This window comes from Tenrec ecaudatus, chromosome 15, assembly GCF_050624435.1.
Source record: "Tenrec ecaudatus isolate mTenEca1 chromosome 15, mTenEca1.hap1, whole genome shotgun sequence".
NCBI lineage: Eukaryota > Metazoa > Chordata > Mammalia > Afrosoricida > Tenrecidae > Tenrec > Tenrec ecaudatus.
In genome coordinates, this window is record NC_134544.1 from 4,545,507 (window position 1) to 4,572,089 (window position 26,583).

The 26,583-nt window shown below is 51.4% G+C and overlaps 1 protein-coding gene across 1 annotated transcript; it reads left to right on the forward strand.

Annotated features, from left to right (window-relative positions):
• The first annotated feature begins 4,713 nt into the window (after positions 1–4,713).
• CYB5A (cytochrome b5 type A) lies at positions 4,714–25,801 on the forward strand. Its single transcript, XM_075532612.1, has 5 exons — positions 4,714–4,939; positions 16,785–16,913; positions 18,860–18,889; positions 22,864–22,898; positions 24,799–25,801. The coding sequence occupies exons 1-5, from the start codon at positions 4,811–4,813 to the stop codon at positions 24,878–24,880; spliced, it is 405 nt and encodes a 134-aa protein (XP_075388727.1). The 5' UTR covers positions 4,714–4,810; the 3' UTR covers positions 24,881–25,801.
• The last annotated feature ends 782 nt before the right edge of the window (positions 25,802–26,583 follow it).

Here is a 26,583-nt window from a genome sequence, read left to right on the forward strand (position 1 = left end):
TCCGAGTCAAAATCAACTTGATACTAGTCGGGGTGGGGGTGGTGGAAATCACCCCAAAATATCCCTACTACCACATGCAAGTAAATTTTGCTGAAGATCATCCCACAATGGTTGCAATCGTACATTGACAGGGAGATGCCAGAGATTCAGGCCAGATGCAGAAGAGGGTGTGGAACAAGGGATGTCATTGCTGACATGGGATGGATCTTGGCCAAATTCAGCAAATACCAGAAAGATGTTTACTTGTATTTTATTGACGATGCAAAGACATTCGATTGTGTGGGTTATAACAACCTCTCGATAGCCTTGAGAAGAATGAGGATACCATATCATGCATATTGTGCTCACACAGACCTGTACATGGATCAAGAGGATTCCTAAGGAAATACTGCATGGTTACCAACAGGAAAGATGTGCGTCAGGGTTGTCTCCTCTCACCATACTTATTCAGTCTGTATGCAGAGCAAATCATCTGAGAAGCTGGACTAGATGCGGGAGAATGTGGCAACAGGATTGGAGGAAAGCTTAAGTACCACCAGCCATATGCAAATGATACAACCTTCTTGCTGACAGTGAGGAGGACTGGAAGCTCTTGCTGCTGAAGATCAAGGACTGCAGCCTTTAGTAGGAATTACAGCTCAATGCAAAGAAAACAAAGGGCCTCTCCACATCATGATTAATGGAAAAAGATTGAAGTTCAAGTTTTCACCTTGCTTGGATCCACAATCAATGCTCTTGGGAGCAGCAGTCAGTCAAGAAATCAAATGGCACATCCCATTGGGAAAGTCTGCTGCACAAGCTCTTTTTATGTTGAAAAGCAAGAATCTTACTTTGAAGACAAAGAGGCACCTGGCCCAAGCCAGGATACTTTCAATGACCTCATATGCATGTAAAAGTTGGGCGTTAAATAGAGCAGAGCGAAGAAGAATCGATCCATTTGAACTGTGCTGGAGAAGTGTATGGGCAGTACCAAGGATTTCCAGAAGAACCAAAAAATCTATGTTGGAGGAAGTACAGCCAGAATGATCCTCAGAGGCAAGGATAGCAAGACTTTGTCTCCCATCCTTTGCACATGTTAAGAGCAACCATGTTATGAGGAGAGACTAGTCCCTAGAGCAGAACATCATGCGTGACAAAGTAGAAGGGCAGTGAAAAAGAGGAAGACCATCAATGAGATGGATTGACATGGTGGCTGCCACAGTGAGTTCAAACATAACGACAGTTGTGAGACTTGCACAGAACTGGGCAGTGTTTTATTCTGATGTACATAGGGTCACTGTGAGTCACGTCGGACTTGTTGGCTCCTAATAACAGCAACAACAACACAAGCAGAGATGGGAGAAGATTGTTGCCAAGCGGAATGGACATCTTGATGAACCAGAAAACAAGTGGAAGACACAAGGATTTTCTCCCAGAGCTGACAGAGAGAAAAGCCCTTCCCTGGAGCCATTGACCTGAATTTCACTGCTAGCCTACTACCTTGTGAGGAAACGAAGTTGTCAAAGACATCTATGTGTATTTCTGCTATAACAGTACTACATAATGAAGACACTGATTTATATAAAGTTCTCAAAATGAGAACATTTCAGAGATGGAAGAGATTAGTGCTTTCAAGGAGTTTGGGATCATGGTGGTGGGAGATTAGTGGTTGCTAAGGGTTAAGGATAATTTTAGGCCAGCATGATTAGAGAAACAAATCCATAGACACACTTAGATGTGTAAGGAAGAGCTTTATATCAAGTAGTGTCAAAGTATCCCAGTCCAGTTCACCTCAAGTTTATGAGTCCCATAGTCCATAAGTCCCTCTTCAGACTCACACAGCCACGCACAATGATGCAGAAGGCAGGAAGACCACAGGCCAGTGGGTGCAACGTTTCTTGGATCCAAGGTTGGTGGAAGCATGGTAGAGCTCAGCGTCAGTAGCAGAGAGATGGAGGTTCCCATTGCCTTCCTTATAAGAAGGTCACCTCCACAAGGGGGCACCATCAGGCTGTGACCCAGTTGACAGGTTGGATACCATCCCCACACTCTACATCTTCAAGTTGACATGAAATTATCTAACCATTGGAGAGATCATGGTGGTGGGCGATGACTAGTTGTCAGAAATTAGGTGGTGGAAGGGTAGTGTTTGTCAGGGATTAGGGATCATGGTGAGGAGACCATGAAGAGGCAGCCGCTCAAGGGAGAGCTATTTGTACAGGGAAGCTCTATATCTTGATTGTGTGAAGTCGCCCAGATCTACATATATAACAAAATGACATCATTACCCTCCCGCCCCCGCACCCCCACTCAGTGGAATGATGTCAGCTTCCTGGTTGCTTAGGATGTGGCTGTTATGTAAGATGTTGTCAGCAGGAAAACTGGCCCTGGTCTGGAAGGAGTGGGATCTGCAATACAATGAGTTCAAAAATTTGAAGTTTTAGCAAGTACAGGACTTCTTAAAAACCATGTCAAACTATTTTCGTAGATTGATGCGTGTTCAGGTATTTGTATAGTACACACGCGCCCGAGCCCACCTGTGATTACAGTACAAAAAACCTCCCACCTTTCGCTGGAAACAGGACTTTGTCCGTGGCCATGGCTCTCAAAGCAGTGCTGCCTCTGAAAATGTGGGTGTGCCATAAAAAAACAGAGGAAATGATATCAAAAAGAAAAAGCTGGAATGCCTGCAAAGCTGCGTTCTTCTGCGTGGCCATTCCTCCCAGGGAGGAAGTAGGCAGGAAGATGGAGGAACTCACACTACCCATGCACCTCACCTGTGCTGGGATTGTGCTGAGTCACCCAGAGGGCGGGACCCATGTGTAACTAACCTGCGGTGCAGGAGTTACATGCTCCTGCTGAACATCCGAACAGTACTGTGTGTAATAGCCTCAGTTTCTTTGTCCTCCAACTTTATTTTATTGACGACAATGTACACAGCAAAGCATACACCCATTCAACATGTACAGTCTCTGCATGTACGGTTTAGAGACACTGACTACGTTCTTCTGACATCTGCAGTGGTTCTTGCCCCCTTTTCTGGGTTGTTCCTCTATCCTTAAAAAGTTTCTGTCTGATCTTCCCAGTAGTGATTGTCAATTTGATCCCACCAAGGGATAATCCTTAAAAGAGCTTAAACTAAGGGCTGATAGAATAAGCTAAATTGCTGCTTGGTTTTAAGAAGACTTCAGGGGACAATTTTGATTTAAGGTCATCTTAGAGGAATAGGTTCTCAACCTGTGGGTCGTGGCCCCTTTGGGGGGGTGTCAAATGACCCTTTCACAGGGGTCACCTGATTTATAACAGTAGCAAAATTACAGTGATGAAGTAGCAACAAAAGTAATATTATGGTTGTTGAGTCACCACAATATGAAGAACTGTATTAAAGGATTGCGGCCTTAGGAAGGTTGAGGACCACTGGCTTAAAGGGTTCACCCAGCCTCCATGGGACCAGAAAGTGTGGGGTCTGATAATTTGAAATTCTGGTCAACATTTCCCCCCTCTTGATCAGTAATCTTATGTGGATCTTTGATCGAAGTGTTCGGTAATGGTAGCCAAGCACTGTCCAGCTCTTTTGATCTCATGGCAAAGAGGCAGTTGTTCATGGAGGTGCTTAGCCTCACATTCCAGCTCCTCCGCTTATTCCTGACCCTTTTTCTTCCTCAGATGCATGAAGACCCATTGAAACTTGGCTGGCCACTAGTGAGCTTTTGAGCTCCCAGGCACAATGCAGGGAACTAAGAAGCAGAACAGAAGCACTAAACACATTATTAGGTCAATTATCTGGGATATTCCACAAATGCATGACCCTAATCCTCCAAACCAAGAAGCCACATTCCATGAGGTGTTCAGATGTCCATAAGTGCTTCTCTGATGTTTTCTTTCTTTGCTTTTTTCCAAGTAGGCTGGCATCTTTCCTGATTTCTCCTAAACATTTGTCATTTGTTATATGTGCTGTTTTATCTTTTGTTTGCAGAGGAGCAGGGTGCCAACAGGAAAGATATCTTCCTGACTCTATCCCAACTGCTATTAACAGAGCAGTGAGAAGATGGAGATAATTAATGATTTACCCTAATTTTAAATTGTTGCCGATAAGGAATAGCTAATAAAGATGCTTGCCTAGGAATTAGTAAACAGTGGAGACCCAAATGTTTTTTAATTAACCTTCTCCCCAAATGTCCTTCTGTTTGTTCTTTTGTTGTGTGTGAGCACTGGGCAGTTGCATCTCGGGTGGGAGGCAGTCAGTTTAGATACTACATTTTTGGGGGGCAGCCCGTTTGATTTGTCGAGTTGGAGTCAGGACGCTTTTTTTCTAGCTCCGGATGCGCTGGGCTTTCCGTGAGTGCCCGGCTCGGGTCCTTGAATGGCACAGTGGCGTGGGCACGTCGCCTCGGGTACACGAGGGGGTCTGCACTGAGCAAATGGTCTGCAGCCCCACGCACGGGGCATACGCAACTCACCCCGCCCTGCTCCTCCGGGTCCGTCAGTGCGCATGCGCGTCCCGGCCCTTAGGGTCGGGTACGCGCTTCGCCCTTTCACCCGCAGCACCCAAGGCGGGGGTGGGAACGCACGCCCCGCCTCCTCCCGCAGCCAATCAAACTCCCGCGCGCTGGGTGGGGATTCTGGGGAGAGGCAGGGCGTGCCGGATGGGCGGGGCTCCCTCGAATGGCAAGCACCACGGCCAATCGAAGCGCGCTCTGCCCCGGCTGCCCCGCCCCTCGCGGCCGCGGCGCCCTACCCTGGCCGGGCGTGAGGTGTGGGCCGCTGCCTCTCGCTGCTCTGTTCGTGCGGGACGCCGGAGTGTGCGGTGAGGTGGGCTGGCGGTTCCGAGATGGCCGAGGCGTCGCAGAAGTCCGTGACGTACTACACCCTAGAGGAGATCCAGAAGCACAACCACAGCAAGAGCACCTGGCTCATCCTGCACCACAAAGTCTACGACCTGACCAAGTTCCTGGAGGAGGTGCGAGCCGGGGAGCCAGCGGGCCCGGGGTCGGGCGCCGGGAAAAAGGGCGGGTTCGCAGGGTCGGCGGTGGGTCCTCCTGGGTCGCACATCCTGGGCTGGACGGGGGCCAGACATCTTCGGGGCGGTGGAGGGAGTCACGGGACGGGGGTGCGGACTTAAGGACTGGGGCGCACGGACTGAAGATCTGGGGCGCACCGCCGGGCTGGGCTAGGGGCGCACGGGCGGGGCGGGGTGGGGTGGGAACGCGGGGCCATGTGGATGGACTAGAGGGCAGATGGGGGTGCACCGCCCGGGCTGGGGCCGGGGGGCGGGTGCTGCGTCCCTTGGGTGGGAAGCAACGTGGTGCCGCAGAAAGACTCTCTGCCCTGGTGCCCCTTGGCCTGAACCCAAGACCCCGGCCTGGAGAAGCTGAGCCGAGCGGCTGGGGGGTCTGGCCGCGGACACAACGCTGGCCCCGTGGGCACGAGGGGCTCTGCGGGCAGTCTAGCCCCTCGGAGCGCGCGGCAAGGGCGCAGACTGGGTCTTCAGCAACTTTGCAGGTGGAAAAGCAAAGTCCCTGGAGGACACTTCTTGGACGGGGGTCTACGCTGTAGTGATCCTTTTTGCTGAGTTCCAAAGGGCTTTTCTAGAAGCGTCTTTGCTGCCTGTAGATGTGTTTTGTCACTTCTGCGACCGGTTTTGAATCATAACCCTTGGTGGACACTCATCCCTGCCCACTACCCCATTGGGAATGTTTGCTGATGGGAATGGTGTGCCTTGTTTTTTTTCTGGGGGTTGGGGAAGCAGAGGTCTGGCCTTAGCCTGGATGGACATCCAGAGACCTGTGTTTGAGACTTTGAGGGACAAAGGTCAGCAACCATTTTTCAGTAAGTCAGAGTTGATGTAAGAGAATTTGCTCTCACATTATCTTTTGATTGAGTGCCAGGAGATAAACCTGTTTTGGTTTGTGGCAGGTGGTTCAAAGTCTGGAAGCAGATTTGCCTTGCGTGCCCACTTTGGCTGTACTGATAATGTCATTTTGTGCGTGTGTGTGTGTGCGCGTGTGCGCGCACGCAAGCACATCCCACTGTCCCATGCCATCAATGAGCTTAATTGTCCTGAAAGATAACTTCTAGCCTAATCAGCTCTAAATATCTACTTACAAACAGCCCCCTCCACTGTAGATGTCATGGGAAACCCTCCTCTGTCCATAAGTCACTGTAAGTCAGAATTGACACCATGGCCTCTGGTAGTGTGTGTGCTGTGTGTGATGGTGGCTATGATAGAAGAGTAACATTTATACTAGAACAGTATTCTTATGAATCCCTTGCCTCCTCTTGTTTTAAACCATCCGAATATGCTTCATAACCACTCCCTACCCCCCAAAATAAGATTAAACCCACTGCCATAGAGTTGATTCCAACTCTGAGTGGCTTACCTCACACCCACTCCTAGACTGGGGTTTCTCACATTGAGCACTGCTGGGATTTGGGATGAATGTGTGCTGAAAGCTGGCCTGGATAACGAGAATGGCCAGCCCCATCGCTGGACCTCTACCTCCCCCTCCCCCTTGTGATAACCAAATTTGCCTCCAAACACTGCCATCAAGTCTATTTCCCTCAAAAATTCTGCTATTGAGACAGTTCTGACTCATCCTGATCCTTAGGACAGAGTAGAGCTACTCTTTGGGGGTTCTGGGGCTTTAAACCTTTGTGAGAGCAAACAGCCTCATCTTTCTCTTTCAGAGCAGCTGGTGGCTTTGAGTCACTGACCTGTGGTTAGCTTACCAGCCACTGCCAAATGCCCCTCCAGAGGGAGTTCCAAAATGGCGCCTGTTTGACAGCCACTGCCCTTTGTGATATAGAAATGGAAGATTATTTTTAAATTCCGTTATAAACCCTGTGCTTTTGCCATTTCTCCTTGATGAGGTTGGAAGGGGTGAGGCGGGACTGTGTAAACGTTTTCTGAGAAGAACTGGGATGGAACAGAGAAGCTGTTCAGTGGGTAGGATTCCCAAAGACGAGGCTTTCTTGCCTGCTGGTTTTCTCCCACGAGGTTTTCCATACCCCTTCTTTGGAGAGAATACCTTTCATTGTCTGAAAGGATACTGAAATGGTACCTAGTTCCATGCCTTTGGACATGTCATCAGGAGGGACCAACACCTGGAGAAAGGACATGCGCCTTGGTAAAGCAGAGGTGCATGGAAAGAGAGGACCCTCAAGGAGGTGGGGTGACATGGTGGCTACGACAGGGGGCTCAGCGGTGTGAGGATGGTGCAGGAGCGGGCAGTGGCTTCCTGTAGGCTGTGGGTCACAACAGTGGCAGCCTGGGGGTGTCTTCAGGAGTGGGGAGAGGTGGTGCTCTCAGAGCTGGTGGACAGTGTGGGGGAGGCAGAGCACCCAGGTGGTATGGTCTCTGCACCTGAACCTCGTTCTGGTCACGCTGCCTTTGCCATTGCCTTTGGCCTTCACTCTGTGTCTATCTCAGGCTCATCCATTACCCACCCCCCAGGCAGGCAGCTCATGTGGCTTCCCCATGGGCGGCCTCCTGCCCAGGTGTGTTGTAGCTTACATAAACACACACCTGATTGAGAGGTCACCAGCAAGGCGTGGTCTGATGTACTTCTTACCCGGCTCCCCGAAGCAAGGTTCCATTGGTTTGTGAAACAGCACAGTTTATCTCACGCCTACTTTTAAAGCGGGGAGAAGTGCCTAGCAGGTACTGTCTATCTGTCTGTCCCCTTGCCTGGCCTGCCATTGTTTATACCTCCCTGGGGACTGAAGCGTTAGCATAAGAAATAAAGAACGGATCTAGGAGTGGGGCTCAGTTCATGGAGGCAGTTTTCCTTGTTCAAATCTCCCAGCTGCTCTGGGAGGGACTGCCTGGTGGTGTTCTCCCATACAGACAACAGCCGTGGTACCGTCCGTGGTGGTGCTGTTCTGCTAAGGGGTCGCTGTGGGTCGTGTTTCTGACAGCGTCAGGCTCTGTGCAGACGCTGACGCACTCTTGCGTGCTGCTTCCCTGGCCTGTTGCTCGTGTGCGTAACTGAAACCTGATTGTGCACACCTGCCTCTCCCACTTTGTGGGCCTGCCTGCTTCTTAGCAGGACAGCGAATGGGATATAATGACTTCCAGCCTTGTTAGCCTGTGAACTCTCATCAGCGTGTAGCTGTTGTGCAGGTAACACCCCCCCCTCGGCCACAACATGGACCCACTCAGGTGTCCAAGGTTTAGAACCTTCAGGAACGTGGCATGGCATAGATGAGACTGTACATTGCAGGGGCAAAGGCTGCTTGCCTGTCACCTTTGCACTCTGTCCTCTTGGGAATGCCCAGTACCGCGGGGCAGTTCTGGGCTACCTGGTCCCTCCTAACATCCCCATGCCAGGGAGAACAGGGCTGCTGTGCATGGGGCGCTTTGAACAGCACGGAAGTCCTGGGAAGGAAAAGGAGCGGAGAGGTGCCACGTTGCTTCCTGGAAACGTTCTCTGCAAGGCCGAGAGAGCATCCTTCCCCGGGGCCTTCAGGCCAGGAGCTATTCCCATACTGTAGAACTGTCTGGCCTGGCCTTGGGAATCCATCCCTGGAGAGATTGTGTACATGTTGCAACTCTGTCTTGAGCCTGCTTGGAAACAAGACTCCGCTGCTGTTTTGGAAAAACCTTCTTTAATATCTGCCTTTGGAGGCATTGGGGAACTGGGGAGGCCACTGTCCTTCTAGTAGCCCCAGTATGGCTTCCACTGACCCCCTAACCTGCCCCCGGCCCAGACCCTACCTTGTTCAGAGGCAAAGTCCGAAGGGACCATACAGCTAAGTATACATGGAAAACCTTTTAAAGGAGGCTGGGGCTAGGTGGAGTTTATGGCAGGCACCACAAGCATGAGCCACGGCAGAAAACAAGGCAGAAGCCAGACCACTGAAAGTACTCCTGCGGCATGGCTACAGGTCTGTCTTACCTGACAAAGGCTACATCCCTACACAGTGGCCTACCAAAGCAAACAGAATGATGGGGTGAAAGCTGGCCAGCTCTGTAGTCTGACAGTGTCCAGGTTTTGATATGCCCGATTGTTAGGTGGAATGCCACCCGAGACATTTGCAACTTGTTGAGTCTATAATTTTCTACTAAGAAGAGTCAAACCACATTGACAATGGTTCCCCATCTTGTTCATGGTCAGTGCCAAAATCTGTTCAGGGGTTCCAAGGTCATGTGTGGTTTGGCCCAGAGAAGAGTCCAGTTAATGCTTATTTAATGCTGAATCACTCCAAGTTTATAAGTAAAATATTAGAAAATGGATACAGCAAGCCTTTTGGACTAGCTGACAACCATGTTATCTCTCCCTCACCCCTTCTGCTTGTTTGAACTGTTGACACTCGACCCGGACATACAACCAATTCTGAGGATGGTGCGGGACTGTGCGATGTTTCATCCTGTTGTACACGGAATCACTATGAGTCAGAGCCGACACAACGGCACCTAACAACCTAAGACCCAAAGGGAATGGGAAGCCCAGAAGGAGCCTTGGGCACTAGCGATGGGGAGTCCAGGTGGAGCTGGTACCACTATTGGCCCTCCATTCAGTCTTGGCCTCAAGGGTGGATGGGTGGGTGGGTCCCTATCAGCTCATTCAATGGCTTGTGGTAGTATATGAAGTTACCACTCCACTAAGGTCATAACTGGCCTGCCACCGGACCCCCCATTTTTTGGTGGCTTGGCCTATTCTGTTGAAGTTCATTGAGTTGAGTTGGGTCACTAGGCACGATGCCTGCCCCACCTGCGCTGTCCTTCAGAAGTGGAGTGGCTCTCGAGTGGCTCTCTCATTTGGTTTGGTGGCTGGTAGGATCAGCTTAGTTGGTTAAAAGGCTGACATTCCCTGAAGATGGATTGGAGGAAGAGGAGAAGTTGTCCCCTTAGGTCTGGTGCTGTGGAATTGGCCTCCACAGTTGACAAGGACCAGGCACGAGCCAGGTGTGATAGGCAGTTCTTGGTGGAGGTGTGAAATGGGAGTAAGAACGAGATGGAGAAATGGAATTGATGTTACAGAAAAACGTGGGACATGCCAGGTGTTTCCTAATTATATCATTTAATCCTCACTGGAATTATGAGGGAGCTAGTTACTGGAGCGGGGTGGGCGGTGGGAATTGAAACCGAAGGATCCCTGCACTCTGCATCCCTCTCTAAGTTCCCGGCAGAGCTGGCGCTGGGATCTGTGTCCCTCTGACTCTGAGCTGGTGTCTTTTTCGTAGCTGGTCACTGCCTACCTGGGCAAAGAGGTTGTGACAATTGGAGAAGAAACTATCGCTGGTAGAATACAAAGTAAGACGGGGACGCCAGGGAGCTCAAAGGAGCCTTACGCTACACGGTGGAGGCTTCCCGAGGGTGAAAGGCCTTGGACTGAATACCTGAGTCAGGTTTCTGATAAGAAATGTAATCTAACACTTAGTAAGTGGTATAGGGGAGAGTTGATGAAGTGGCTCTGCTGCTGTTTGGTACTGTGAGGTCAGTCCTGACTCTTAGTGGTCCTGTGCACGGCGGAACGAAACACGGCCTGGCCCTGCACCAGCCTCAAAATTGTTTCGTCTGCGCCATTGTTGCAGCCACAGTGTCAGTCCTTCTCTTTGAGGGACCAGTCTGTGGATCTGGACATCATACTTGGTAAACGTTGTGGGTCATTGAAAAAAGAGGAAGACCCTCAATGAGATAAAGTGGTTGGGAGGGAATACATGCCTGATCATCCTTTCTAACTGCCTGCCCCTCAAAGCCACAGCCAAGTGAACAAACTGTCACTAGCTGCCCTTGTTCTTTACCAGTGTCATCTGGCCAAGCAGAATCTCAAGGGCAGCCTTGAAGCCCAGAGGCCACTTGCTGCATCTGGGGTGGTGTTGGCTATGGCCTGATACAGCCAGGTGGACTCTGTCCGAGGGACACACATGATGATCTGCATTTGTCCCAGTCAGCAGGTCGAAGGGAAGTGACTCTCCTCATTTGCATGGGGGAGGGGAAGACCATCCGAGTCCACAGCCCACACCTCCCTAACTAGCTGTGCGATATTGGGCCAGCTTTTGGCTTCTCTGGGACACCAGCATTTTTTTTTTTGGTAATAAAAATTATAGGGTTTATTAGGGAAACTAACATAATTACAATTGAGGATCAGAAATGTTCAGGATGTGGTTCTTCCAATCAGGGAAACCTCTTCTCGGCTGTGCACACAAGCACACTTCCCCTCTGCTCAGGCAATGTTACAGAGCGTTGGCAGTGCTGCCAATGCATGCCATAGGACATGCCTTTCCAGAGAGCACCTCGACCTGCAGGAGAGTAGCTCTAGCTTAGAGGGTCAGCACACCTGGCTAAGACTCGGGACACACCCCATCCTGCAAACAGGCCTCCTGCCTGATGGCATGTAGCTTTACTCGTTTTGTGGGACTGGAACCCCACCACTCTGTCTCACACTCTGGCTTTTGGTTCTGCTGGGGGCACCAGCTTTTTATCTTTAAAACAGGAATGCGACAGTCCCTGAGTCTTAAGATTATTGGCCGGCTGACGTGGACTAACTGCTGCCCAGCATCCAGATTGGTTGCTGGTCACAGGCAGCACAAGTTAGGCCTCAGGTGTCATTGTCTCCCTGGACCGTTCCCATCACAGACTGGAAGGGGAGAATCTGCAAGCTAGTCCCCTAAGGTAAGGAGGAAGAATTGGTTACCTTGGACCGTGACTCTGGGCTGAGCGAGTAGAAGTTGGGGACACCCCCTCCGATTGGAGGGACTTGAGGACATTTGTTCTGGTCTGATTGTAAGGTCGTGGAGGCTCATAACTATGTGATTATATGGCTGATATATTCATTAAAATTTTTGCCAGGTGGGACCCCATGTCCAACAGAATGAAACATTGCCAGGTCCTGTGCATGGGGTAAAGTCTGGCAGCCACTCCTGGCTATGCGTGTTCCATGATAAACCTGGTTCTTCTTTGGGCAGTTCGTGGACTGGTGTGCACTCTTTGCTAACACCACGATTCTACAGCACCAGTCTTGGTCTGCACATTCATTTCCCATCCGTTAGTTAGAATAGGCTTGGAAATCCTTGAGCAACCTGTTCAGACAAGATGGAAGTTTGTCTTTCCTAACTATGCCAGCTCTGCAGTGCAGGGCTGCTATGGTTCCTGGGCTCCATCGAGGCCCCCACCTGCCGGGGTCTCTGCTGTGTCCCCAGGCATGGCTCTCCTCTCCATTGCCCTGGCAGCAGGAGGAGCAGAACCCGAAAAGGGGCCAAGAGATCGCACCACTTTTAAAGAAGCCTCTGGAAGGCGCTCCTGACGCTTCCCTTTTATGCCCCATGTGTTTGCCAGCATTTAATCACGTAGCATGCCAGCTGCAAGGACGGCCGTGTTTATGTTTCCCAACAGGCTCCTTCCACCGCAAGTGTAAGCATTAAGGAGGCGCTGACACTGGGCCAGAGAACAGGCTTTGTGCTAGATGTGGTGGGTGGTTCAGCTGAGGACACCTCTTGGTTGAGAAATTCGTGAGGCATTTGATTTGAATACAGGTTCACTGTGGGACGGAACCCCCCCCCCCCCCCGAGGCATCTCCCCACAGTGATGTGTGAAAGATGACAGACAGCCGATGATAGGGTGGAGAGAAGAACTCCAGGCTTTGGCTGGTCAAGGTCATGAGTCAGATAAAAGGACCTCCCTCTTTGTATTTCTAAGAACTGTCACTGTAGGCCTTGACATATTGTAGCTTGTATTTCCAAATCCACCAACCCACAGGGATTTATAGGTGCTGAGGAGCACAACTGAGAAAAACTATGTGCTAGTCCCTATCTCATTGGACACTTAACTCATTGGACCAAGTACAAAGAACATTAGCTGGCAAAGATCATTCCAAAAATAGGTTTTGTGTGTCTTTTTTTTTCTTCTGTTTGGGGCCAAGAGCCTAAGGGCAGAAAAGTGGCCCTGGAACCCAACCTGGGAGTAAGGAAGGGGCCTGGAAAACTGCTTTCTCTGCAGCCCGTGAGCAGCCTGCAGCCACTGGGGTGTTAGGAACAGCCCTTTTCCGTCTCCACATCTGGCCTCCCTGCTAGGGTTTATGCTCCCTGAAATCACCTGTGCCGTGCAACATCGGATGCTGCTATTTCTGCTTCCCAGCGCTTAGAGATTCACGTTGCGTGCACACTAGCCAATAAAAAGTAGATGCTTCCAGGAGAACCCTGGATAAGTGGAATTTCCCAACCCAAGTTTGGCCCTTTGCAGATTGCGTTTCTTTGCTCTGCCTCCAAAAGGCCCGGAGGCAGCGTTCTCATTGTGCGTGTTGCCTAACTCTTGGCCTCTCACAGTCGGCCCACGCCTTTGTGGACAGGACGGACTGTAGCTGGCACTGGGTGTGTTTACATGCGTGTGTGCTGACAAAACACCATCGGCTCTTTCCTTCTGCCCAGGCGTGTGTGTCTTGTGTTTTCGTTTGAAAAGGGTTACATGTGATTTCCATTTTCTTTTTCTGTGCCTCTTTGTGGCTTCTGTATTTTGTACTGGGAACTGTTAATACTTTCTGACCCGGGTTGAAAAGGAAGCTACAAAGAAGGCCAGGTAGGTAGATACCTGTTGAGTAGATAGACAGGTGGGCATCAAACCCACATGCGGCCTTTCCTGAAACTTGATGGCTGTTCATCTAAGGAGGTGGTGTGAGTTTCATTGAAATGATTGCTGTCGTGTGTTTGTTCCTTAAAAACCCACAGCTGTCAAGTCAATTCCAACTCATTTTAATTGTGCACAACCAGCAACACCACGTTTCCGGGAAGACCGCATGGCACTAGCAACAGAGGTGAAGCGGGACTATTTTCCTAGCAACCAAAGGCGAAGCAAGATGATTGTGTGGAGGACTGTGGTTGCCACTGAAGTCATTTTGGAGATGTAGTGCCCCAAGCCCAAACCCACTGTCTGTAAGCTGACTCCGTCTCCCATTCACAGTGACCTCAGCGCACAGGACAGAACTGCGCCTTACATTTTCCCAGGGAGCAGACAGCGGCATCTTCCCTCGGGGTGGTTAATGAGTTCGAACATCCGACCCTGTGGTGAGCAGCCCAGCAACCCTCTGCGCCACCAGGACTCTTCATTTGGTGCTCCCAAACGAAACCCACTGCTGTTCACTGATTGCAGCTCACTGCAAACCTGCAGGACAGCGTAAACACTGCCCCTGAGGGTTTTCAAGACAGTCTTTACAGAAGCAGACAGCCTCACCTCCTCCCTTGGAGGTGCTGGGGTTCACACTGCTGCCCGTGCAGTTGGCAACGGAATGCGGCCTGTACCACCAGGGCGTCTTTATGTGGTGCCCAGCAAAGCTTAATTTACCATGTTCTTTTTAGAGCCCATGCTTTTAAAATTTTTATTTTATTTTATTTCTGTAGAAGGGTAAACACTTCAGAATGTGGCGTTCAGAGCAGACTCAGGAAGTGGGATGGCCAAGGACTGAAGCTTCCTTGCTGGTTATGGTATTGGGGTTCAGACTCGGGGAGGGGGGGTGGCTGAGGACCAAGGCTTCCTTGCTGGTTCATTATGTTAGGGTTCCTCCGGTGCCACTCGGCACTCCCAGAAGGGACTTGTTCCTCCTAGAATTCTGTGACATAATTCATTTGTCATATCTTGTTTGTGTCCCTCTCACTCGGGTGCGCACTCAGTAGACCCATGAGTCCTCAAAGTCACAAGAATCCTAACTCCGAGTCTCTCACATTTCTCACCTGGACTGATGTGGAGCTGTGACCACTTCAGAGCTTTAGTGATTGTAAGACAGTGACTAAAGCCATACAACTATTCATTTATATTAAGTTAATATAAGTGAAATCAAAAGCGACAACAAACTGCTAAGACAAACTGTATTATGCACCCTTCGTTACATTAAGAATTTCCCTTACTGCCTCTGGGTTGACAAGCTGGTAAAACAGGTCTGATCTGATCCTCAAATTTTGGAGGAGAGCCTTGGGTGCTTGGCCATCTCCAACTAGACATTGGGTTCACCTTTTTGAATGAGCCAACTTTTTCTTCCCAAACAATTTGGTTTGTGCTCAACTCTTGTTCTGGCATTGACCGTGAGCCTCCTCAGCCTGGGAGAGACCGGGCATCAGCTGGAGAGTGCCCGGCTATTGATGTTCCATTGCTTACTTACTGAGGCTTCCTTCAGTCATTGCATCAGGGCCTTAAATGACTGTCAGTGTCCCACGTCAGTGTTGTCTTCACAGTCTCTTCAGATTACTGCCCAGAGTGACCTGTCTCTCACTCTCTGGGCACCAGCCTCAAGGGAAGATGGGTTGGGGTGAAGATTAAGAAGAGTTAATTTGAGAGCTTTATGAAAAAGAGAAGGAGCCAGGTGACACAGTGGATACAACGTGCACACCGAGGTGACAATTCCGAGCCATCAGCAGGTCCATGGGGGAACTGGTGGCAGTCTCCTTCCATGTTTAGAATCTACCTGACAGCCGCGGAGTAGAAATAGAGGTGGGGGAATAACAGGTGGGGGTCACCAGCGCCTGGTTATTGGAGAAGGGTGCTCTTGAATTTTTGAGAAAGAAATGGAATACAACGTTTTAGGTTAGTGTTTTTGTCTATGCCAGACTTCATTGGTAAAGAAAACGCACAGGAAAGCATTTGCCACTGTCGTCATTTTCAGCAGTACAGCCCAGTGCCGCTGTCCTGCCTGCCACGCTGGGCAGGCGTCACCGCGGACCGGCCCCCGTTGTTCTCAGACAGAAAGTCACTTATTCTCAAGTTGGCTTTGACTTTTGGCCTCAACCTGCGTAATGGGACAAAACGTGGCCTGGCCCGGTGTCCACGCACGGGTAGTGTGTTTGAGTCCACTGTGGGAGCGCGTGTGTCAGTCGCAGGTTCCCCTCATGGCTCGTTGGCCTCACGTGATGCCCTTGTCAGACATGGGCCTTCCCTGCTGACCTGGCCAAAGGAAGTGGGCTCAGGCCTCGCCATACTTTCTTCTACAGAGCATCCTGCTGGTATTTCTCCTCAGACTGGTCAGTCCATTTCAGATTCTCTGCCAACACCTCGCTTCTTCTGTCTGCCTTTCCCACCCTCCAGCTTGCCCAGGTGCTGGAGACCGTCAGCACCCCCAGGACCACACTCCTCATTTCTCCCTGGGAGCCACGAGCAAAGTGAGCACCTCTGTGTTGGCGATTCTGGCAGTTCTAGATGTATGGGGTCTCGTGGTATTGCGTCCTTCTGCGTCTGGCTTCTCTTACTCAGTGCGCTGTCTGCATGGTTCACTTCCAGCGTGTGTTATGCCAGGGTGGGTTCCTGTTGGCTCTGGGCCAGAGCAGCCCATGCACAGCAGGATGAAGCCCTGCCAGCCTGTTGGTCCCTGCAGCCGTGGCTGTGTTGGAATCCCTTGCCACAGCTTTTGTGTCCATCCATCTCATTGAAGACCACCTTCTTTGTCACTGACCTTTTACTTTACCCAGCACGATGACCTTGTCCAGGTGCTGATCACAAGCCTGAAGTACACATGAGACCAAAGTCCCCGTCGTCTCGCCTCTGAGGGGCGTCCGGCTGTGCTCCCAACACAGATGTCGTTGTTCCTGGCAGCCGATGATGGCACGGGGGTATCTCTGTCAGCGCCATGGTTCAGGGCACCTTCAGTTCTTTGCTCTTCTGTGCCCGTTACCCAGCTTTCCTGTGCATCGAAAGGCAACTGAAAGTTCTCTGTGTCCTCTTAGTTCTGTTTTCCACGAGCTTCACATCCGCAGTATAGACGGTTTGCCTTCACCTGTTGTGTGTGTGGTGCAGGCAGTAGCTGACGTGTTTGGTAAGGAAACTAGCGATTTCCTTGTGACTGCTTTTGCCTCTGAAGCATCATTTTCTGCCCTCCTTCGAGCAGCATCCCGGTGGAGAAGAAGTCTTACGGGAACAAGCTGGTGGTGATGCTACTGAGAATTTCGAGGATGTTGGGCATTCTACCGATGCTAGAGAAATGTCCAAAGAATACATCATTGGTGAGCTGCATCCAGTAAGTATGCTTTTGGGGACCTCTTTTTACTGAATTTTTTTACTTGATTGACTTTTTCCCAAGTCGGTAGATTTTAAAAAGAAGAGTCAAAGTAACTCCTCCTGAAATTGGAGCCCCACTTTTGCATAAATAAAGTGACCAGAAGCTTCTTAGCATGCCTCGCTCCTTGTCTTCTCACTGGCAGGGCGCGCCACAGCTGTGCCGAGGGCAGGCTTTGTGGCAGCAAATTCCCCAAAGCTGGGGATATTGATCTTCATAGCTTTATCCTTCTGACTTTTAACTGATCGTATTTTCCCTAAGCGACCATCTTCCGCTTTCATCAGTTTGAGGATATTTGGATACTAAAACTGATCATAAATTTAAAAAATAACCTTTGTTGGTGAGTGAGCTCTGCTGTGGACAAAACCTAGCACAACAGTTTTCTTCTTCACCTCAGACCTCCGAGAACATCAGCTTCACCCAGCCCCTGAGCCGGCTTTTGGGAAACACCGGCGTAATGTCACTTTTCTGTGAATTCAGAGCTGTACTCCGACCGGAGGCCCATCTGTGGCTCTGTTGAACTTCACTTGTCTGTCACCAGAGTTCATCAGGCCTGTGCCCACTGCCCACATAGCTACATGGTAAAGCTCCACGGACCAAACCACGAGTAAAAATCTGCTTTGTGAAAGTGGAGGATGACTACATCGTTGCATAAACTGCCAGATTGCGTCATCACCCAATTGCTAAGTTACATCATTACATAACTGCCAACCCAGCCAAGTTGACATAGAACCTTGACCTTCACAGCCAGCAGGCCTCTGGCCTTGCAGCTCAGTGTCCTTTATGGCCAGGTGTACGTCCATGTGTAGTCTGGCTGGATAGATTTTTCACTATTGTCATTAAGTGAAGCCCTAGATATTGAGATAGTAGGACAGTAAGTGAGGAGTAGTGTATGACTGACAGTTGGAAGAAAGTAGCCAAGTCCTGCAAGTATGCAGAGTGGAGGGGTGGGCCCTGAGACCAGCTGTCCCTTTCACCTACAAGAGCTTCATTTCTCCTTGGGGCCCCTTTCCCCTCCCCATTATGAGGAACAAGCTCTAGGTCCTGAGGGCCTGCTGGAGAGAAAGCAAGAGAGAAACCCAGGCAGAAAGACTCATCTGAGTGAGCAACCTGAGAGTGTTAGCAAACAAGCCCCAGCAGACTTCTTCCTGCCTGCAACACTGCTGCTTTCAGGGGCCACTAATGAAGGGCAGGCTAGGCTGCCCCCACCTAGAACCCCTCTTAGTGAGAAGGGGTGGGGGCGGGTGTGAGTAGGGATTCTGCAGGATGACTTCCATTGGGAAGAGGGGAGGGGCTGGTGTTTGGAGGCAGGAATCATTTATCTGTAAACTTCATTCCCCCAAACGTTTCTGTTTCCCTCTGTGCTGCAGAAGCGGCTCCAGGGAACCAGAGGCCTACCCTGTAGGATGCTCGGTGCTGTGGCATTTTGCCGGCCTGCTGCCTTCCTGCTGTGCTTACTTGTGCTTCAAACTTTGACTTCTTTGATTGTGGGAAGCCTGAGCTCGAGGGAGGTTTCGGCAGCTCAGGACCTTAAACTTGACTTCCCCAAGGAGATCACAAAAATTAGCCTGGACAGACACATCTCAAAGCGACTGGTGGGTGTGCAGGTCCCCTCCGAGCCCAGCCCTCGTACACTCATGTCATGTGTGTGCAGCGCTCGTGTGCTCCAGCCACCCCACCAGGACCAGGGCTCCGCGTGGACGGTACCTCTCAGCACTCTGGCTGCCATTACTTCTGCAGCTCAGTTAGTTGGACAGATTTTTGGGTTTAGTACCCTAGATAGTTGAACCCCAAGTTGCCTGCTACTGAGTAGTATTTTCATCCTACTTTGACCACAAGTACTTCAGAAGCAACCGGCTCTGTGGGTGGTTTTTGGTTCTTTAATGCACCGTATTTTTCTATTACAGGATGACAGATCAAAGCTAGAGAAGCCTTCGGTGAGTAACCATTTCAGATGCCCCCCCTGGGTGTGGGTGTAGGTGCCATCAGTGGACTGTGTGACTATCCAGCTGAAGGCGAAGGGCTCCGGCCAGCCTACCTGCAGCCCACCCAGTTCCTCCCTGGTAGGGTGACTAGGTTTGCTCTGCTGTCTCAGCATGATCACTGAGTGGGACTGAGCAGCAGGGCACTCTGTTAGGACAGGCAGTGCGCTGCCCTGCGAGGACACCCCAAGGAGGGCTTGTCATTACCCGGGGATAGGAAGTAGGAGACAGCCCTTACTTTGTGTTGACATCTGACTGCTCAGTTCTTCGAGGATACTACCCGGGTCCTCTGCATCTCTTTCTCTGTCTGGAGCATGGCAGATACTCAATAAGTGGCTCTAATGGTGACTAAAAGAAGTTAGAACTTTGGGGTGTGCTCTTCCCTAGGATCAGAACATCAATTGGAAAACCCTGGTTTTCAACTCTGCCTCACCAGCTCGTCTCTGTGCACTGGTCGGCACACCTAGGCTTGAAGGTAAAAGTCCTGGTCTGGATTGACGAGGACGGCATGAGGCGTGGTGAGCCAGAGAGTCGGACAAGGACAAGCAGATGCACCTGCCCCTGGCTGCAATGAAGAGACTGGGCAGGCAGGGGCTGGCTTAGAATGCACAGCAGGAAGAACAGGTGATTTTTATGTTCTGCCTCAAGCCTCCCTGAGCTGGCTGCGCGAGAGCCACCAGTTCAGTGGAGTAGCGGTTGGTCTAAGCAGTTAATCTAGGCATCCCAGCATGAAGGCCACGTAGCCAGACAGTGCGGAGAAAACCTTGCATGCAGCGTTCCCTGTGCAAGAAGGATTGAGGTCAGCACTGGTGCTGTCAGCACTCGAGGGAGAGAGAAAGTGGACTTTATCATGCCATGGCCTCAGCTGCCGCTGCTCGGCATCCTTGCTGATAGGATCTTTCCAAGGCGACTGAGGGAAAGCTGTGAGGGAGGCGGCGTGTTGCTTTCCCCTCAAGTCCGCCCTGCAGGAGGCAGGTGCTGAGTGCAGGAGCAACCGTGGTGCACATCATCCTGCAGTGTCCAGAAGGCAAGGCTCCTGCACAAATTTAGAGCTATTGTCGGTCTGACTTGTCTCATAACTGCAAAGGCCAGCATCGGAGAGCAGCAAGGGCCCTGTGGGTGCGGTCAGCCCACTGGTCTGTTCAGCTGTCTCTGAGCATCGTGGCAGTGTTCCGTGGGCCAGACCCTGCCTCTCTGAGACCGTGTACACCAGGTACTTACTTAACTGTGTTCATACTTGGAGCCTGTGGCGTAGAGCCAGGTCCGTGCTGGGGCTTTAGCTTCCCCTTCAAGGAATGCCGTGTGTGTCCTAAGACGCTGCTGTATCTGCTTCCCTTGTTGCACTAGACACTGGGCCCCCTTGCTGGGGAGGGCAGGCCTCCGTGAACTGTAGGCATCAGACTACCTTTCTAGCGTGGATGGTTTTCGCTCTAGGATGCTGCCGATGGACCGACCTCTGAGTGTTTCGCTCAGATGTGGATCGTCATCCTCTGCTGTGGTGGGCGGAACGTGGGACAGGAGGATGCCAGTAAACTACCACGGGCCAGTAAATGACCCTTTTCTAGATGAGTCTCTCCTGATAGAAATCGCACACCTCGAGGCGCGAGAGACAGCAGGTGATGCAGCCTGTGGGGCAGACCAGCCTTCTTCTCCTTGTTCATGGTTGCAGGTTGGCAACTTAGCTGCATGAAGCCAGCTGAGGCCCCTTCACTGCTAGCCCCTAAGGACCGTGCCCTCTCTCTCTCCTTGAGCAGATTCACACTGGAGCCTAGTGGATAAGCATCTGTGAAAAGTGTGTGCATGCGCATGCGCGTACATGCACTTAAAGCTCAGTTGTTTAGATCATCGGTGTTGGCAGTGATGACAGTAGTGGTGTTAGTGAAGGTGATGGTGATGGTGGCAGTGGTGCTCTTAGTGATGGTGGTCATGCCACTGGTGGTGGTGGTGATGATGTGGGTGACTTCGGTGATGTCAGTAATGGTGTTGGCAATGGCAGTGGTGATACTGGTGGCGTTGGTGATGGCGGTGCGAATGTTGGTGGCAATGGTGCTCTTAGTGATGGTGTTGGTGACAGTGGTGAGGATCGTGGTTGTGCACACTGTGCTGGTGGTCATTGTTGGTGTTGGTGGCATGCCAGCAGTGTTTTAGGTAACTACAAAGAGCAGGGAGGCGAACCCACGGAGTGCCCGTAGGGGGTTGTGACCTGTGTGATGGGGCGTGTGGGCGCCTGCTTCAGCCTGGTAATGGGATGCATGCTTGGTCTGCCCCATTAACTGTTGGAGCTTTATGCCCTGAAACACCAGTTCTGTGGAGCCAACCCCGACCATGCGGCTGCTCGCTCACCTGTCGGAGCAAGTTCTCAGCCTTTAGGGTGGGGAGCGCCAGGCCTTTCTTCTGAGACACAGCTGGTGTCCTCGGACTTCCAACCTTCTGTTAGCACAGTGGTTCCCCACTTTCCTCATGCCGCGACCCTTGAATGCAGTTCCTCATGTTGGGGTACCCTGTATGTGGGTGTATCTGCATGAGGGTGGACCCTCCTGGAGATGGATAGAGGAGCGATGTCTCAGTTCCTAAGACCATCAGAAATATGGTTTTAGGCGACCCCTGTGAGAGGGTCGTTCTACCCCCAGGTTGAGACCCGCTGTGTTAGTGGCTGAGCATGTTCACTGCCTGTCTACCCAGGGCCTTTACCTCTATCTGGCAGTCGTGGTGCCTCACTGAAGGGAGCTGTTTCTCTTCTGTTTCACAACTGACCACACCTCCTAGTAGCTAAATCAAAATTGTGAATATTTTGGTTATTTCTAGTAATTCTTATACTATGCACAGTGCAAAATTTGAAACCACAGTCTTGTAAGTGATGGATTTTTTCTCTAGCCTGTAAGCTTTAACCTCGGTAAAAATGGTACTTACTTTAAACGACCCCTTTCTCTCCCCACCAATCAGGAACCCTAGAGGAACAAGCTCCCAGGTCGGTGGCCTCAGGCTGCTTGGCTGGCTCTTCCCTGAGAGGGGCCGCCCTTCCAGGGGGCTCTGGAATCTGGCTTTGCAGAGTGTAGCTTGGCTCCCACCTAACAGCTGATGGCTTTGCATTTGTAACCTCCCTTTGGATGCAGCAGAGAGGGGGCTGGAAGCCTCTATGCTACCTTCTTCTGGCCTCCTCCGTGTGGGGGGCTGCTAATACTCGGGCTGGTGTGGCACCTCACAAACACGCTTCCTAACATGCTGCACAGACCTTTGCTCAGCTGTGTGTGGAAGTGTGTGTGGTTCCCGAGAAGGGTCTCTCTGAGAAGGCCCTGGAGGTAAAGCGACCTTCTGAAGGGGGCTCTGACAGGTAAGGCATGGGATGAGCCCCCACCAGGACTGCAGCACCTAGTAAAAGGGCAGGGGGCCTGGAGGGTCGCCACTGACCAGCAGCCTTATTTGTCTCTTTTTTGGCTGATGTCTCTGAATACGAGTCCTGCACACTTTTGCTTCTTAGAAGGTTTTTCTAGAACATTCCATCCATGCATTTGAAGAGGATAATGATTTTGTGTGTGTGTTTTAATGCATTTATATTTTCAGTTTCAGTGTTAAAAACCACAGAAACTATTATGCTAGAATATATTAGCGTCTCTGAGACAGAATCAACTCCATGGCTGTGGGTTATATTATATGCAGTATACGTTAGACAGTTTGTTTTCTAACATTTTCTTTCAAATATCAAGGTTAAGTCATGTGGTTAGGTAACTTAAATCTGGGTATTTGAAGAAACGTTTCTTCTAGAAAATGAAGTTGTCAAGTTGGGCATTTTATTGAGAGGAACTTTGCCCAGCCAGGCCCCCTTCTTCAGATGACCTGCCATCGTGGGTGGTGCAGGCCTGTGCTCAGTGGCAGCTGGAGCACCGTCACACTGCCCTTTGACGTGACACTGCCCTGGTTTTGTGTTTCAGGAGAGTCTTATCACCACTATCGACTCCGAATCCAGGTAAGTCCTGTGTACACACCACATAGGGCCACGCCGCAGCCTGGGTGCTGGCCCAGTAGGGGCACCTCACCTCCGTGTGCTGGGCCATCGTGAGCTCAATCCATCTTCCTCCCCCCACACCCTACACAAATGTTCCTTAGGACAAAGCCTGCCTCCTGTCCCATGGTGCCCTTCAGGGGGTCACTCCTTGGCCTGCTCACTCTCTTAATCTCCAGGCCAGCAACCTCCTGCCTCACATGATGTGTGTCTGGTTTCTGTAATTGGCGGGATTGCATTTCCCTCACTGGGCCTATTTTCCTTTGTCCCTTTGTAAATTGATCCTAAATCCGAGCCGGTAATCCCAGTGTTGTGGGTGTTGGGTTTCTCCCATTCTGGCCGCTCCCTGTGTGGGCTTATGTAACAGCCATTGGCCCTTGATGTGGATCTCAGCTCCAAGGTGTGTTCCACGGGTGCCTGTTCTGTGCTGTCTCCCAGACCTCCGTTTGCTGCCTCCCCTGCCTCCAGGCAGGACCAACCCCCTGGACTCCCCATTGCTTTCTGACCCCAGAGGTTTCTCCTAAATAGAGGTTGGAAGGGATTTCCTATAGACTCCCGCTGCCTGGAAAAGATACCTGCAATCCTTGTGAAACTTAAACCTGCAGAGTAAGCTCGACTGTTCACTTGGGATATCACAGGAAGAGTAATAAAGAATAGAAAGTTGGTGGGACTAAATATGTGTGCATATGTGTGCATCTGCCTTTATTCAGATTCTAAAACCTATGCATCGGTTTCTCCTTTGTAAGGCAGTATAGGTTTGCATGTAAACCAGAGGCATTCTATCCCAGCTCTGTCCCTGACGCAGCCACAATTTGTAGGAGATCTCAGTCCCATGCCCAGGGGCTGAGCAGTGTGCACTGAGGGTGGATTGACAGGGACCGTGACAGCCAAGCTTGGGGAAGCTGGTGCTGTGGAATGGAGGACGTGCTTGGAGACACCTGCCTCTGGCTCCTGGATGTACAGCCCGGCACACACACCTCGCCTCTGAGCCCCACTTGACTCCTGAGACTCTCACCCCGTGGTCCTGTTCATTCCTCAGTCCCTGTATGCTACTAGCGTACAATGCGGGATAGTCACGTTTCTTAAATTGTGACTTGGTTTTCCTTTCAGGAACTCAGGCCCTTTTGTTCAGTGACATAGATCGTAGTCACCAGGAGAAAGCAGCACTCTGCCATGCCCTCCCTGGGTTTCCCATTTCCATTCATCATTCTCCCCTCCCCTGCCCTCCCACTGAGCCCCCAGCCCCACCCCAGCAAACACTACCCTTTAGTCTCTCAGGGCTGGTTGTTGTTGATAACACACACCTCCCTGAAGCTGCTGTCTGCTCCTTCAGCTGAACTCTGAACCACTGGGACGAGAGGTCCGTTTCAGGCTTGAAGGGTGTTTAAGGGGCAGTCTTGAGGGCTCACCAGTCTCTCCAACCCGTAAGCCTGGTCTTCTTTCATGATTCTGAGTTTTATTACACATTTCCTCCTACTCTATCAGGACCTTCTGGTACAGTGGTTGGTAGTGGGGCTGGGCAGCATCCAGCCCTTCTGGTCTCGGGTTGGAGGGAAGAAATCTTTGCTTAAGATTTTACCGAGAGTGTGTGATCGTTGGATAAGCCAGTTCTCATAGGTGGTATCGAGAATGACTCGTGGGTTGGTGGAAAGTTGGTGGAACTAGTGGGACTCCTTCAGGACAGACTGGGTAGCTCCTTTGCTTTCTCGTTCTGGCAGCAGGACCGCGCTGTTGCCAGGATAGGAGGGCATGCGCCCGCACAAATGGCTTTTGGAAGCTCAGTGTGGTCTTTTCATCAGGCAAGAGGGAAGCGGTTTTGGGAATGTCCCATCTCAAGTCCTCACTGCCTGCTGTGTCTTTGCAGTTGGTGGACCAACTGGGTGATCCCCGCCATCTCCGCCCTGATGGTGGCCCTGATGTACCGCTATTACACAGCAGAAGACTAGCGACACCCTCGGACGCCCACCAAGGGACAGGCTGAGAAGCCAGCACAACGGTCTCGGGGACCACAGGCCTGTGATGTCTCTGTCTCCCTCCCTCTCCTGCATTAGACAAAAAACAGAGCAAAGCAAAATGCACCGTCCTGTCCCTTCTCCTGAACTTCCCTTCAGAGAGTGCCTTCCATTTGATGTGTCTCACGACAAAACTCAGTCTTAGGATCCTCGGACGGTCCCCACCACACTCTCCTGCAAGCTCGCCATGCCCTGGTCTCTGGCATTCAGAATCCCTGCTTACTGAGCAGCACCCCTTAGGGATCTGGGAAAGATGGCCTACAGGAGAGAAACGTCCTGTCTCTGACAGGGGCCCCAGTGACCTGAACACCTGGGAGGGTGTTGAGGAAGTTCTAACTGCCGTCCACCGGCTTCCCAATGCCCGTCCTCAGAGCCCTAAGTGGTCCAAGTCCCTCCTTCCTCCGGAAAGGGAGCAGCACCTCCCTGATGGGCGAATGCCGAGGTGAAGGAGCCACAGTTCCCTGGGAATCTGATCTTGGAAGACTCGCCTCTGCCACCCCTGGAGTCCCCTGGGCGCGCCCACCTCTCCTGGGGGCAGCTGGATGTGGTCACTGTTCTTGACCCCATCCTGCTACTCTTTGACACGGGGATCCTCGAGGGGGTGAGGTACGTTACTTAGCCTCTCAGTGCCCAGTGCACACCAGCCATGTCAGCCTGGGAGCCCCTTTGGGGCTGGGTTTGTATTATGACAGAGGGTGGATTTTTATCACCAGCGGCAAGCACCCCCTTCCTCTGCCATCTTTGTCACTGAACCCTACTCCCTCAAATGTAATAAAAGGGCGTGGGCACATAGGGGAGATGACCTTGCAGGAGACCCCTTTACTTTTCTTTTAATAAACTTGTGCCTGAACAAAACCGTGCCTCTCCTGGTGGATTTGAAATGGGGTTCTCTGGAGCAGACGTCCACTCATAGGCTTGAAGCATCAGTAGGCTCTGACTATGTGCATACATGCTACTACTCTGACCGGAACTGCAGCTCCACGGAAAGATGACACAGCTTCCCACGGTGGGTGGCTTTCATGGAGGTGAACGTCACCTCCCATAATGGTGTCCTTAGGAACAGCTCAGTTCCTCTTAGTTCCACGTCCAGTGATGTGCAGCTACCATCGCTACCCAGTTCAAAAACCTTTCATCACCCCCAAAGGAACATGCTTGGCTTGGGCTTTTCTTGGAGGGCGGGGCGGGGGCGAGTAAACAACCGTGCGCTTGCGCACTTGCCATTCCAGCGTGTTTGACCCTGGCAGTTCAGTCATCTTTGCCTTCGCCGTGTCGGGCAACCCCACCACTGGCCCAGCCCGGCCTTCTCCCCCTCGGGGGGAGAAGCTCTGCAAGTGGCGCCTGCCCATTAGGTGCAGTGGAGTCAGACAGAGGGGAGAAGGTCCCGTAGGGTTTCCCAGGCCATTCCCGGTCCACGGGATGGCCAGGTCTGGCCACCACGGAATGATGGGTGGGTGGGCCCTCTGGGTGGGTGGGCCCTCTGGGTGGGCCCCCGCAGACTTCCCCATGACCAGCCGTGCCTCTCAACCTACCCCTCCTCCCCAAAGTCAAGTTTAGTCTCTAGCCATGGGCCTGTTGCAGATATTTCATGTGAGTGGATCCTACAAGAGTTGTCCTTTGCCTGACTAGCGTTTCTTCCA

What these genes read in the sequence shown, in the direction of transcription:
- CYB5A (XM_075532612.1), top strand. Translation starts at nt 4,811, where the DNA reads ATGGCCGAGGCGTCGCAGAAGTCCGTGACGTACTACACCCTAGAGGAG. An exon ending in TCATTGGTGAGCTGCATCCA is followed by an intron (nt 16,914 to 18,859) that starts GTAAGTATGCTT and finishes TTTCTATTACAG; the next exon opens with GATGACAGATCAAAGCTAGA. An exon ending in ACTATCGACTCCGAATCCAG is followed by an intron (nt 22,899 to 24,798) that starts GTAAGTCCTGTG and finishes GTGTCTTTGCAG; the next exon opens with TTGGTGGACCAACTGGGTGA.